Source organism: Pelodiscus sinensis, chromosome 26, assembly GCF_052426305.1.
Source record: "Pelodiscus sinensis isolate ZL-2025 chromosome 26, ASM5242630v1, whole genome shotgun sequence".
In the NCBI taxonomy this organism is placed as follows: domain Eukaryota; kingdom Metazoa; phylum Chordata; order Testudines; family Trionychidae; genus Pelodiscus; species Pelodiscus sinensis.
The window spans coordinates 1,378,513-1,392,548 of record NC_143077.1 but is presented as its reverse complement, the minus strand read 5'-3'; the positions used below and the strand labels follow the sequence as shown (position 1 = coordinate 1,392,548).

Sequence of the window (14,036 nt, the reverse complement as noted above, 5' to 3'; positions counted from 1 at the left end):
GTTCAGGCACCTAGTGCGCCCCCCCCAAGGTCGGCCGGAGAGCACCCTCTGCGGTGTCCTTTTATAGACAGGTACAAACAACTTACATCATTTCTTTACGCACCAGGTTACCACCCTCTGTTGCCTAGTTACCACCCCTCACCTTGTGGAAGGGGGGCTCACTTACTATCCTTCATGCTGTCAATCTCGACCTGGTCCTGAACCTAGGTCAGTATGTGCATTAGTTTTTAGGGAGTTTTTGTACCAAGACATTTCTTATTAAGATGTTCCAATACTCCCCTTTGGCTCACAGTCTGTACCCAGTGCCTCCCTGTGTCCTTCCATGCTCGACCTAACTTACACAATCACACAATTTATCAATAGGGCCTCTTTCTTGGCTCCTGTTACTGAACCAAAGTCTTGCACACTAGATTGCAGGTCTGTTGCTGTTTTCATGTTATAGGCCTCTATTTAGGCCTGCTGACTCGTTACTGACCTCAACTTACTACAGCAGATTCTCTGGTTTGGCACTGGTTAGGTCCTGAGGGTGCCAGACTAGAGAGGTTCGACTTGTACTTTGACCAGCAACATGCAAGCAAATTAATGATCTCTCATAGATTTACTGTCCCCGGGCTCCAGCCTGGAAAGGAGTATGTATTTTGTGTGAAAACTATCAATGAAGCAGGAGTGAGTGACAGCTCACCAGAGTCCAACCCCATCCTCGTGAGGCCGGCTGTTGGTGAGTATTGTGTTGCACATTCACACCCGCACACCCAGAAAGTTGGCTTCATTGCCAGTGTATTATTTATGCCCAGCTGGCCTTAGCCACTTGCAAATGATCCAACGCCTGAGCAGCTACCCAGAGTAGGGAGGGCTCGATTCTCGCCTGCCTTTCAGCATGTCTCCTCCGTTGCACTTGTGCAAAGTGTCTGTAAGAAGTTCTCTCTCTGATCGGTTAGTGTTTCACACCTGCTCTGCAGGCATCTGGCAATTATAAAACTCCAAAACTCCCAGGAGTTTCCCCACAAACAATCTAAATCAGCGGTGGGCAATAATTTTTGGTGAGGGGCCACTCCAAAATTTTGGAAAGTGGTCAAGGCCCGCACTTTTTCTGTGGAGGAGGTGTGGGGTCTAGGATGGAGGTTGGGTGCAGAAAGGCACACGGGGTAAGGGCCTGGGGTACAGGAGACAGTGTGAGGTCTGAGAGGGAGTTTGGGTAAAGAAGGGGATTGGGACCTGGGTCAGGGGATTGGGGTGTAGGGTCAAGGAAGGAGTATGGGTGCAGGAGAGGATTCTGGCCAGGGAGAGGGGCTCTAGGATGAGGTGCAAATCTGGGAGGGAAGGGGGAAAAGACGTGCAGACTGCAAAGGGTTTGGGTAGTGATCTGGGGCAGGGGAATGGGGTGCAGGGTCTGAAAGAGGGATTGGGGGCAGGAGAGGATTCTGGCCTGGGGGAGGGGTGTAGAAGGGGGTGCAGGATCTGGGAGGGAGTTGTGACCTGGGGCAGGGGGGGTTAGAGGTTGACCTGGGGGAGGGAGTTGGGGTACAGGAGGGGCAGGGATGCCAGAGGTTGGCTCTGGCTAGGAGGTGCCAGCAGCCCTGCAACACCCCCAAGGCAGGCCGGGCTCCCTGCCTGCTGCTGCCCCAGATCACTTAGAGCTGCAGGCTGCTGCCTCCACCTGTGGCTCTCGGCTCCAGGAGGAGGAAGAGGCTTGTGCTGCCCCCATCCCTAGGCCAATCTCTCAGCTCCTATTGGCTGTTTGTTTCCAGCCAATAGGAGCTGAGGATTGGGCTGGGGATGGAGAGGTCACACAAAGCCTCTCTCTCCCTGCAGAGCATAGTCTGTGCTTTCAATCCCGGAAGCTGCGTGCCTGAGGGCCCCGGCAGAGTGGTCCATGGTCTGCAGCCGGTGGCTTGGCCGGCCAGATCTGGCCCTCGGGGTGTATTTTGCCCTGCTCTGATCTAAATGAAAGGCAGGCTCATCTGAAGGCCCCTTTGCATTGCCAAACCCATGCAAAGCGGCCTTCATGTACATGAGAATCAAGCCAGTTGTGAACGTGCATGGCACAAATAAGTCAGCCTAACTCAGTGGTTTTCAAACTGTTTTTTTCTCATGACCCGCTGAAGAAAATCGTTGATGCCGCAACCCAACATAATTTGAGTAGAGTGTGGGCTCTGGGTGGGGCTGGGGATGAGCTTTGGGGTGCTGGAGGGGGCTCCTGTTTTGGGGGGGTCAGGGCTGGGGCAGGAGGGACTTACCTCCAGTGGCTCCCGGTCAGCGGTGCAGTGGGGGGGCTATGGCAGTTTCCTGCCTCTCCTGGCACCACAGACTGTGCTGCATCCCAGAAACAGCCAGCAGCAGGTTCCCAGCCAATGGGAATGTGGAGCTAGTGATCGGGGAGAGGGCAGTGTGCAGAGCCCTGTGCACTCCCCCCACCCCTGCACACACACATTATCCCTAGTAGCTGGGCCTGCTTCCAGCTGCTTTTGGGGCACAGTACAGCCTGCAGTGCCAGGACAGGCAGGGAGCTACACTGGTCACCTGATCCCCCTGCAGCAATGAGACCCAGGGCCCGACATTGCACCGCCCAGTGCTGGGTTGTAACCCGTTGTTTGAAAACCTCTGCTCTAACTGATTCGATGTCAGCAACTTTCCTCTGGATCGCCAGCGGGATCCTAAATCTATTTCATACAATATCTATGTTCCTCCCTGTGTCCTCACCACTTAGCTTGTCCGTCAGCCCCACGGGACTTTGCCCTGCTGAGCTGTGGGAAGAGCGACATGACTATTGGATGGAAAGCCCCAAAGCGCAAAGGAGGGTGTAAGATTCTGGGCTACTTCCTGGATCAGCACAATGCAGCTGAGCTAGACTGGCATGAAGTCAACGTCAGGCCAATTGCCCAGCGAGTTCACAAGGTACTGATCTATAATGCGACACCACATTGCTGGGGGAGGAAATGGAGCGGTGGTCATTGGTATATGAAGCGGTAATCAGTGGGCCACGAGACACTTTGCTGATGTCAACTGTCCGCAGGCACCACCACCCACGGCTTCCACTGGCCACGGTTCACCATTCCCAGCCAATGGGACCTGCAGGCAGAAAGGCCACAGAGACGGGTTGGCTGCCACTGCCATTGGCTAGGAACAGTGAACCGCGAGAGCTGCAGGGGAGTGCCTGAAGACGGTCAAAGTCAGCAAAATGTCTCATGAGCTGCAATCAGATTGTCCTGATGAGTCGCATGCAACCCCTGCAAGGCAGGTTCCCCCCCACTGTCTTTGAGTGTCCCTCCGCACTAAGTCAGACAACTTCTCCGCTCATTTAAATCGCGGCTTCATTTGCCTTTGCCAAAACAACAAATCTACATGGCTCCGTCAACGGAGCCATGTAATTTAGACGTACCCTCAGGCGAAAGGGGCAGCAGTAAGCTTAATTGTCAGGTTGCTCTTTTCTTTCCTAATACAATGTGTACATGGGATGTTGTAACTGATGCATTAAATTATCCACAAAAGCTCTTTGTTAATGGGCTGGGAGGGGCTTTTTATAAGACCTTTCCATGTCATCGCAAAAACATACCCTTAAAGATACCGATTACAAACACACTGTACAAGGCGGTGCTAACAATCTCTTGGCTTCTGACATCAAAGGTTGCCAACCTTCAGGAAGGACAATTCTATGAGTTCCGTGCTTGCGCGATGAACATGGTGGGAGTTGGGAAAGTCTCTGACCCCAGCGACTTGTTCAAGTGCGAGGAATGGACCATGCCACAGCCAGGTAAGGACATCCCGGCAGCAATAGGGATGTAAAATCCCATTTACTTAGTTAGTTGGTTAAATGTTTAGTTTAACATTTAACTGATTAATGGGGGTGGGCTGGAGCTGCTGCTGCTTGGCTGCTTCCAGCCTAGTGTGAAGGGTGATGTTTTCTGGGTAACCAACTATCTGATCACATCCCTAAGCAGCAACAGCTAGAAAACAATTCCCGGAACATTGACTATCCCCCTCCGTAAAGTAAAATGATGACTGTATGAGATCTGGCCGTGGTGATGAGTTCCAGTAGGAACCCTGGATCCAGACACACCAAACTTTGGGGAAGTTTGGGTCAGGTGCTGTATTGTGATCAGTATACTAGTGCCAGAAGCCCTGATCAGAACGCTCTCCACATTCTGGGAGGCTGGGCTTAGAATCTGGGCCAGAGTTCTGCAGCTCGGACCCATCCTCTGGCCATGTCAGTGATTGGGGAATCCCTAGCACACACATCACCAGCGAGACTCAGACACAAACCTCGTAGGTCCTGACATCAGGCTTGCCCAGAGATGCAGTTACACATGACTCCTACCTTTGGGCACTCTGTTTGCTGTGACTTTAAGAAAGGACACAGGGACTCTTGTTACCAAATAAAGCTCGCCCCTTAGGCTCTGAGATCTCATCCCAGTGGACATGGATCATCTTTTTGTTCTGTTTGTACAGTGCCTAGCACTGTGTGACCTGGTCTATGCCTGGGTCTCCCCAGTGCTACAGAAATACAAATAACAAGGAAGAGGGAAAATTAGTTGAAACGATAGTAAAGAGTAAAATAGTCAGACACATAGAAGAACATAATTTGTTGGGCAAAAGTCAAAATTGTTTCTGTAAAGGGAAATCATGTCTTACTAATCTATTAGAGTTCTTTGAAGGGGTCAAGCATACAGGTAGACAAGGGGGATCCAGTAGATATAGTGTACTTAGATTTCCAGAAAGCCTTTGACAAGGTCTGTCACCAAAGGCTCTTACGTAAATTAAGTTGTCATGGAATAAGGGGGAAGATCCTTTCATGGACTGAGAACTGGTTAAAAGACAGGAAACAAAGGGTAGAAATAAATGGTAAATTTTCAGAATGGAGAGGGTAACTAGTGGTGTTCCCCAAGGTTCAGTCCTAGGAGCAATCCTATTCAACTTATTCATAAATGATCTAGAGAAAGGTGTAAACAGTGAGGTGGCAAAGTTTGCAGACGACGCTAAGCTGCACAGCATAGTTAAGACCAAAGCAGACTGTGAAGAACTTCAAAAAGACCTCACAAAACTAAGTGATTGGGCAACAAAATAGCAAATGAAATTTAATGTGGATAAATGTAAAGTAATGCATGTTGGAAAAAATAACCCCAACTATGCATATAATATGATGGGGGCTAATTTAGCTACAACTAATCAGGAAAGAGATCTTGGGGTATGTCTACACTACCACCCTAGTTCGAACTAGGGTGGTTAATGTAGGCAACCGGAGTTGCAAATGAAGCCCGGGATTTGAATTTCCCGGGCTTCATTTGCATGTTGCCGGGCACCGCCATTTTTAAATGCCGCCTAGTTCGGACTCCGTGCCCGCGGCTACACGTGGCACGGACTAGGTAGTTCGGATTAGGCTTCCTATTCCGAACTACCTGTACTCCTCGTTCCAATAGGAAGCCTAATCCGAACTACCTAGTCCGTGCCGCGTGTAGCCGCGGGCACGGAGTCCGAACTAGCCGGCATTTAAAAATGGCGGCGCCCGGCAACATGCAAATGAAGCCCGGGAAATTCAAATCCCGGGCTTCATTTGCAACTCCGGTTGCCTACATTAACCACCCTAGTTCGAACTAGGGTGGTAGTGTAGACATACCCTTGGTGTCATCATGGATAGTTCTCTGAAGACGTCCATGCAGTGTGCAGCAGCTGTCAAAAAAACAAACAGGATGTTAGGAATCATTAAAAAGGGGATAGAGAATAAGACGGAGAATATCTTATTGCCCTTATATAAATCCATGGTACCCCCACATCTTGAATACTGTGTACAGATGTGGTCTCCTCATCCCAAAAAAGATACACTGGCATTAGAAAAGGTTCAGAGAAGGGCAACTAAAATGGTTAGAGGTTTGGAACGGGTCCCATATGAGGAGAGATTAAAGAGACTGGAACTTTTCAGCTTGAAAAAGAGGAGACTAAGGGGGGATATGATAGAGGTCTATAAAATCATGACTGGTGTGGAGAAAGTGAATAAGGAAAAGTTATTTACTTGTTCCTGTAATTCAAGAACTAGGGGCCACCAAATGAAACTAATCGGTGGCAGGTTTAAAACAAATAAAAGGAAGTTCTTTTTCACACAGCGTATAGCCAATCTGTGGAACTCCTTGCCTGAGGAGGTTGTGAAGGCTAGGACTATAACAGGGTTTAAAAGAGAACTAGATAAATTCATGGAGGTTAAGTCCATTAATGGCTATTAGCAGAACTCGACAAACAATGTAATCTACTCGCCCGTGGCAAGTAGATGACACCCCGGAAGAGCCGGCGCAGAACGATCTGCACATGTACAGAGCGCAGAACCGTGCGGCTGGTGAGCAGGGCTCGCTGCCGCTCGGCGAGCGCTGGCTATTAGCCAGGATGGGTAAGGAATGGTGTCCCTAGCCTCTGTCTGTCAGAGGGTGGAGAGGATAACAGGAGAGAGATCGTTTGATCGGTACCTGTTCAGTTCATGCCCTCTGGAGCATCTGGCATTGGCCACTGTCGGCAGACAGGGCACTGGGCTGGATGGACCTTTGGTCTGACCCCGTGTGGCCGTTCTTATGTTCTAGGGATCATTGCTAGGCTTGTCCGTGTGGCCAGCTGGGATCCGGAGCCTGGGGAACCCCGACTCATTACGTAACTCTCTCGGTGTGTTACGTTGGTACAAAGGGCATTGAACCCTCTCATACAAAGCCTGCTGGAGACAGGCCCCTCTGCTGAGCCCGCCACTCATTCGTTGCCATCAACCCTGTGATCTGAGGCTAAACGTTGCTGCATCGTCTCTTCCGGTGTCCCTGTTTGACAGTCTGCCCTGCTTCAAAACAGGCCCCCCGTACGACGTGAGGTGCACCGAGGTGCGGGATGCAACCCTGATGCTGCACTGGGAAGCGCCCCTGTACACTGGAGCAGGTCCACTCACGGGATATTACATAGATGTCTGTGAGGAGGGGTCAGAGGCATGGAAGCAATTAAATGAGCAGCCAACAGCCAGCACCCACATGAGGGTTTGTATTAAGCCTAGCAGGCCAGCGTTTCTTATTACTTAGTGGGGTGCTAATTTGTTACATTGGGTTTTCACAGGTTTCTGACCTGGAGACGGGGAAATGCTACATTTTCCAAGTACGAGCATTCAACAAAGCAGGGATTGGTCCACCTTCCATCCCCTCAGATCCTGTGGTGGTTGAAACCAAAGCAGGTATGAGCCTGTTAAGGGGGAATAAATTTCTGTCCTTGGAGCGAGCCTCTCAATAAAAAGACAGTAGGGTCATTTGCAGGGGTGGCCCGTGAGCCTAGGCGAGCTAGGCAGCTGCCTAGGGCGCCGCTGGCCCGGGCGCCCGATGATGATGTTACGGGGCGCCGGGGTGCCCCATAATGACGTCATGGCCATTGACGGCTGTTCAGGCAGGGGCGCCAATTGCGCCACTCCACTGAGGGCGCCAGCTGCTGCAGCCGGCCTCGGGCTGCTCCTGGTCATTTGCACAGGGTGAAATGTGAAGGGAAAACAGAGAATTCTATCTACTGTACATCTCTGGCCCTTGTTCCCATAGGATCCAAGCGCTTCACAATTTACAACCTGTTTATCCTCGCAGCACGCTGTGAAGTATCATAGAATCATTGAACACTAGAACTCGAAGGGACCTCAAGAGGTCATCAAGTCCAGTCCCCTGCCCTCACAGCAGGACCAAGCACCATCTAGCTCATCCCTGATAGATGCCTGTCTAACCTGCTCTTAAATATCTCCACTGATGGAGATGCCACAGACTCCCTAAGCAATTTATTCCAGTGCTGACAGGAAGTTTTTCCTAATGTTCAACCTAAACATCCCTCGCTGCAATTTAAGCCCATTGCTTCTTGTCCTATCCTCAGAGGCTAAGCAGAACCATTTTTCTGCCTCCTCCATGTATCACCCTTTTAGGTACTTGAAAGCCGCTATCATGTCCCCTCTCGGTCTTCTCCGTTCCAAACTAAACAAGCCCAGTTCTTTCAGTCGTCCCTCCTAGCTTGTGTTCTCTGGACCTTTCATCATTCTTGTTTGTAGGGAAACACCACGTATCCCTGAAGTGGAGAGTCACACGGGGACTTGCCCCATTTCACACACAAGCCCATAGTAGAGCAGGCCAGGCCTGGCCCACCGACAGGGAGGGGTAAAGGGAGCAGTTGCCCCAGGGCCTGGTGATTCAAAAGGGCCCAGGGCTCCCTGCTGTCACTGCTGATATGGCCCCGCACAGTGAGCTCCAGGGACACGCAGACTCCAGGAGGATAGATCCATCAGTGGCTATTGGCCAAGATGGTCAGGGACACAAGCCCATGCTCAGGTATCTCTAATCTTACTCAAAATTGCCCTCTCCTGTTCATTCCCTCTGGAGCACCTGGCCATTGTCAGAAGCCAGGACACTGGACGAGCTGGACCTTCAGTTTGATCCAGTTTGGCCGTTCCTATGTTCTTATTCCACAACCTCTCTTGGAAGCCTATTCCAGTGCCTGACTATCTCTATAGTTAGAACGGTTTTCCTAATGTTTCCAAAATGTTGTTTCTCATATGCAGGAACAAATGAAATTGAACTCGGGGTAGACAAAGAAGGCTTCATTTACATGGCTTTTGAAACTCCTGATATGTGTGACTCTTCAGAGTTTACCTGGTCAAAGGATTATGAGGGGCCTCCAGATCCTGACAGAGTCAAAACTGAAGATAAAGGCAACAAGTAAGTGGGCAGAGCATGTTGGGAAAATGAGCTTTGGAAGGTGAGGCAGGGAGCTGTTTACACACTAACCTGGGGAAAAGTTCAGAACAAAATGTTTTCCGGGGAAGCCATGAAAAGCCAAAGCCAAGTTTTCTACCTCCCTACTCAGAGATGGTTGAAGAATCAGTATGAGAACGTAAGATCCTTCCTCGCACTTCAGATAAACATTTGCACTTTTACACACACATCTGAAAATGAACCCAAACTCCTGATTTGATTGGGGACTCCAGACAACACTGCTGATGTTGTGTAACCCACACATCTGCTGGGGTGGTGGACTGTCCCCTCTCCTGGCATTTAGGCCACTTACAGAGAAAGAGTTTGCTCTACAGCCTTAGCTGGGAGCCATCTGGCTTTTAACTGAAGCTGTAGAGGCTCATGCACTAAGCTCCAGAGGTCCTAGATTCAGTTCTGCCTGTCTAGGGATGAATTTGGCCTATTGCTGCTATTTCCCAAGCAAATCTGGACCACAGTCCTGACTTCCAAATGCAGTGCCCATGGTGTGTGTGCAGCTCACTTGGGCCTTGAGCATCACAGAAAGGAGGAATCAGAGTTGTCCTTTTGCTGAGGCTGTCAGACATGTTAGCTGTGCTACCCCCACTGAGGCACTCAAATTGCTATAGGTTTGCTCCTCTACATGTACAGACTTTGTTGCATTCTCCTCTCAAACAGGATCTGTTTCAAATGGCCCTAATTGTGTTTCTTTTTCTTTTTTCTAAGATCGAAGCTCATGCTGAAAAATGCATCTGAAAAGGATCTGGGGACATACTCTGTGGAGGTAACTGACGTAGATGATGAGATCTCTGCCAGCCACACTTTAACCCAGGAAGGTAAAAAAAATTGTCCAGTGCTGAATTTGCCAGTTCCAATCAGCTGGGCAACAGCTCCTCCCAGACTTTAGGAAATGAAGTGGTGCCATACAATGGCAAGAAAAGGAGACTTTGTGTCCTTTAACTGGCCGGTGTGACTGGAGTGTGAGAACTGTGTCCTAACATGAGGCAGGAGAGAGGAAATGTTCTTGTAGCCTCAGGGCTTGTCCACACTTAAAATGCGAGGGTGGCAGAGCCATTACTCGCACAGAGGGAGAGCCCCTCCTAGTAGTCTAGGTTATCCAGCTCCTTGGGAGGGGCAGGTAGATTGATAGAATTCTTCTGCCAACCTAGTGCTGTCCAGGTGGGGATTTACGTTGTCTTACAGCGCAGCTCAGGGGTGCGGATTTTTTATATATCTGGCCAATCTAGATAAACCAAGCTAATTGTTTAGTGTAGACTAGCCCTTGGCATTGCATGTTACCACAGCATCACAAGCTTCAGAGGGTAGCCGAGTTAGTCTGTTACAGAAAAAAACAGGCGTTGAAGGTGCAAACAGCTCTTTATGTAGACTCCTAAGTTAGGAAGGATACTATCAATTGACTTTGATTCTTATCTGATTCGTTTTAACTACCCAACCCTCAGATACTTACTGATTCCTTCTAGCTCCCTGTCTCTCACCCCTCTTCTTTTTTTTCCCCTCCCGCCTCCCCTTCCCGTCTCCTATTTATTTTGGGTCTGCACATCCTAAACTCATAACTCTGGTCATCTGAAGAAGTGGGCTGTGCCCATGAAAGCTCATGATACCATCGACATGTTTTGTTAGTCTATAAAGTGCTCACAGCATCACAGCAATTTTTCAAAGCTGTTCCTCTAGCTGATGCCACTAGCATTGGATATTGATATTTACGCATAGTTAGGCTTTATTTTCCCAGCTCCTTCTAATCCCTTCAGCTCTATCTTGTTTTGTACAATTATAGACTAGCTTGACCTAGTTCACAAGATAAATTGTTAATGAGTGTTGGATTCGGTCTGGCTTTACTGATCTAAGTCCTGTGCTGTTCCTTGCATTTTCAGAACTGGACAATTTGCGGAAAATTAGTCATGAAATCAGAAACCCATGTAAGTTGGACTAGTAGTAGCTGGCATGTGGGACCCTCATACATAGGCTTTCCTGGGGACTGTGGGGAGACTCTTGTGTGACAGTGACCCTTGGAGCTATGCCAGCAGGAGTTTGATTTCTTGATAGAGCCACCCAGGCCAACAGGGAGGGCTCATATGAAGAACCATCCACTGGCCTCCAAGCCAAAGGCTGAATGATGGGCCAACAACCTAGCCTTATACAAAAGCTAAGTTATGAAAACACGCCACGGTAGACATTTCAGCAAAAAGCATGATAGACAGGGATGGAGGAGCCTTGTTTGTGTCCTAAGTGACATCTGACAGCATGGGAAGGGAAGGATTCAAATATGATGAACAGAAAGGATGAAATCCTGATCTCCTTGGCATCAGTATCTAAATTCCCATTGACACCATCTGGACCAGGATTTTATCCTAAATCCTCAACCTTGACCCGCCACATCCCCTCTCCTGCCAGTGATCGAGCTGATCTCCGGGTGGAACGTTGATGTCCTCGACAAAGGAGAAGTGCGTCTGTGGCTGGAGGTGGAACAACTGTCGCCAGAGGCAGAGCTGCATTTAATCTTCAATGGGAAGGAGCTTTCGAGCACTCCGGTATGTGTGGTACTTCTAAACTCCCAGCATGCACGGGACCTGCCTTCACAGCGGCTGGACTGGCTCTGCGACACCAGGGCTCAGATGAGATCACCGAGTCAGGAGACTGTTGTTTCTCATCACCTATTTTTACGCTGCTTCTTTGCAAAGTCTCTAGGCTTGATTCCCCACCATGCCCCAGCAGAGCTCTGGCATGACAGGAGCCGGGCACTGCTCCCGCATTCTCAGCTGTCACGTCCCAGCATTAGTTAAAGCTGCTGATGTGACATCCCTCGAGCAGAGAACTGAGCATGGCAGAACCTGCTCCCTTCCCCTCCCCCTGGGGGCTGCGATGCAGAACATGACACTGTTGGGCAGCATAGCCGCTGCTGCCAGCTGTGCACCCGCAGACTTTCTCCTTGAACAGGGCCTCCTCCAAGGGCAACCCCAACCACTTTAAGTTCACTTTACAGCACTGGTTCTGGCCTGCAGACCACCCTGATCAATGCAGGAAGGGCTTACCTGGCTCTACCTTCTCCCAGGCACCGCCCCCCAGCTGTTCCCATTGGCCATGATTCTGGCCAATGGGAGCAGTGGGGAAAGCCTCCAAGCAGCACACCCCTGCACTGCCATTCCCCCCGCCGGGCCAGCAAAGTCAAACTTGCAGGATGGGGTGGGCGGTACAGGGTGGAGCACCAGCGCAGGCTCCCTGTTGCAAGGAAGGGGGTGAGCCTGTGGCTCACCTGCAAGAGGGTTGTGAACCCCACTTTGAGAACTACTATTTTACTGTGCTTTGCTGAACTTGCTGACCAAAGAATCCGGGCCCCTGTAAGTAATTCAGCCCGCGCATGAGCATGTGCTAAGAAATATTATCTTTGCTGGTTAGCTGGTGGGAGGGGGAGTTAATGCTGACCCTTCTGTCCTACCCTGCAAGCCTGACTGGTGTCGACACCCACCTTTGTACTAGCTAGGTATAAATCTTCTAGCTTTTCAGAGCAGATGCATGCAACCTGTTTCTATATTAGAGAGATTAAAAATAACTGCACCAGGTGTCACAAAGTGCTCCTGAATTGTTGTTTAAATTAACCCCTTTTGGTCCTCCCGTCCCAGAACTAATGCTATAGTAAAACGTATTTACCCTGAGGGACTAGATGGTTCAGAATGAAGAAAAGGATAGTGGAGCTATTCACCTGTGGCTCAAATCTAGTCTAACACTGTCACAATAACAAGGTCCTGGATGTTTTGTGATGGGCAAACCCTAAAGCCTTTCCTAGCCTTTGTTGCCATGTGTTCTTCAGAGACAGAAAGCATCTAATAAAATTCTGCGAGGCTTTCCCTATATGGCCACTATCTTTTCTCGGCTGTATGGTGTATGCAGTAAGGCATGATTAAACAGTGCATGTCAGGCTCTTTGCAACTGTAACATTGGCTTGCAGCAAACAGGTTGGCCACAACTAATGAAGACAGCTAACCACTTAAAATGGCTGATGAATGAAGGGTGTGTTTATAAATGTTCCTGGTATATTAGTGAGTGCCCTGGGCCATGGGTGGATGCGTTACCTTCACTACTACTCTGAGTTGTGATTATTTGCAGTACAGGGCTGCTGCTTTCAAGAGCACTATTTCATTACAGAAAAATCCATGTGATCACACAGTACCCTGGCAAATCAGTTTAATAAGCAACAAGGAAGAATCTATTGTATCATGTGTTACAGTGGAAACCTCTTAGGCTGTTTCTCTGCAGAAGCACCCGGCCGCAAGCAGGTTCCCCTGTACAGATGTGCAAATCCACTACATGGACTTTTTAATAAAGAACAAAATTCATTTGAGAGTCAAATTCCTGGACCATGATTGCACTGGAGTAAGGAATGGACATGGGGAGGGAAAGGATTTGTTGACCCCATTGTAGGCCTAGGTGTGTCTGCACTACAGAAAATGGCACATTCTTAATTTGGATTAAAATAGCAATGAAGACATAGAAACTCCACTTCTAACTTAGGTTAGCAACTCAAGGTCTTTCAGTTGAGCTGCAGACCTGAGCTAGGAACCAAGAGGCCATGTCTTCACTGCTATTTTTACCCAAGTGAGCTAATCTACAAATACACCTTTTATGGGCAGTGCAGACATATCACAGGTAGCAAGGAGAAATATACCAGGGCAAAACTAGGATCTGTAGTTCCAGCCAGGCTCTACGTTGCAGAAGGCAGGGGGCCAGGATTTGGTGCTGGAATAATTTCCCTATGAAAAATGGACCTATTTACCACCAGTACTTTGTTTTACATAGACACATAAGATCAACTTTGATAGAGCAAAGGGCCTCATAGAACTCATAATCCTGGACTTCTGTGATGATGACAAGGGGACGTACACAGCCCAGGTGCAAGATGGAAAAGCTAAAAACCAGTTCACTCTGTCTCTCATTGATGACAGTAAGTAGAGATGACAGTAAGTAGAGACAGTAAATAGGCTTCATCTGAGGCCTGCTGAAAGCAGTGGAAGTTTTTCTTGTAACTTCAGTCAGTTTGGGATCAAAACCCCTGTAGAGAGAGTGAAATGAGGAAACTGCAGTAAGTAGTGAATGGCCATTTGGCTGTAAAGTGAAGAAATAGACCCACTAGATAGAGTACAGAAACCATTTTGGCTCTTTATGAACAAAAAGTTGCAGCTTCCCAGTCTAAATTCTCCCCTTAATTTGACACTTCTCATTTTTAAACTGTTTAGCAGTTGTTTTTAATAGAATTGAGTTGCTTGAAGCCTGAATTTGTATTTCTACTACTTCTCC

At 48.9% G+C, this 14,036-nt stretch overlaps 1 protein-coding gene across 1 annotated transcript in view; it reads left to right on the top strand.

Annotated features, from left to right (window-relative positions):
• MYOM3 (myomesin 3) overlaps positions 1-14,036 on the top strand; it is a 73,358-nt gene that overhangs the window by 31,392 nt on the left and 27,930 nt on the right. Inside the window, exons 17-26 of the mRNA XM_006130480.5 lie at positions 597-718; positions 2,708-2,895; positions 3,625-3,751; positions 6,817-6,995; positions 7,072-7,186; positions 8,537-8,693; positions 9,453-9,562; positions 10,619-10,663; positions 11,139-11,275; positions 13,539-13,683. Of these exons, the coding sequence (XP_006130542.3) occupies positions 597-718; positions 2,708-2,895; positions 3,625-3,751; positions 6,817-6,995; positions 7,072-7,186; positions 8,537-8,693; positions 9,453-9,562; positions 10,619-10,663; positions 11,139-11,275; positions 13,539-13,683 (1,325 nt within the window). The remainder of the gene's footprint in view (positions 1-596; positions 719-2,707; positions 2,896-3,624; positions 3,752-6,816; positions 6,996-7,071; positions 7,187-8,536; positions 8,694-9,452; positions 9,563-10,618; positions 10,664-11,138; positions 11,276-13,538; positions 13,684-14,036) is intronic.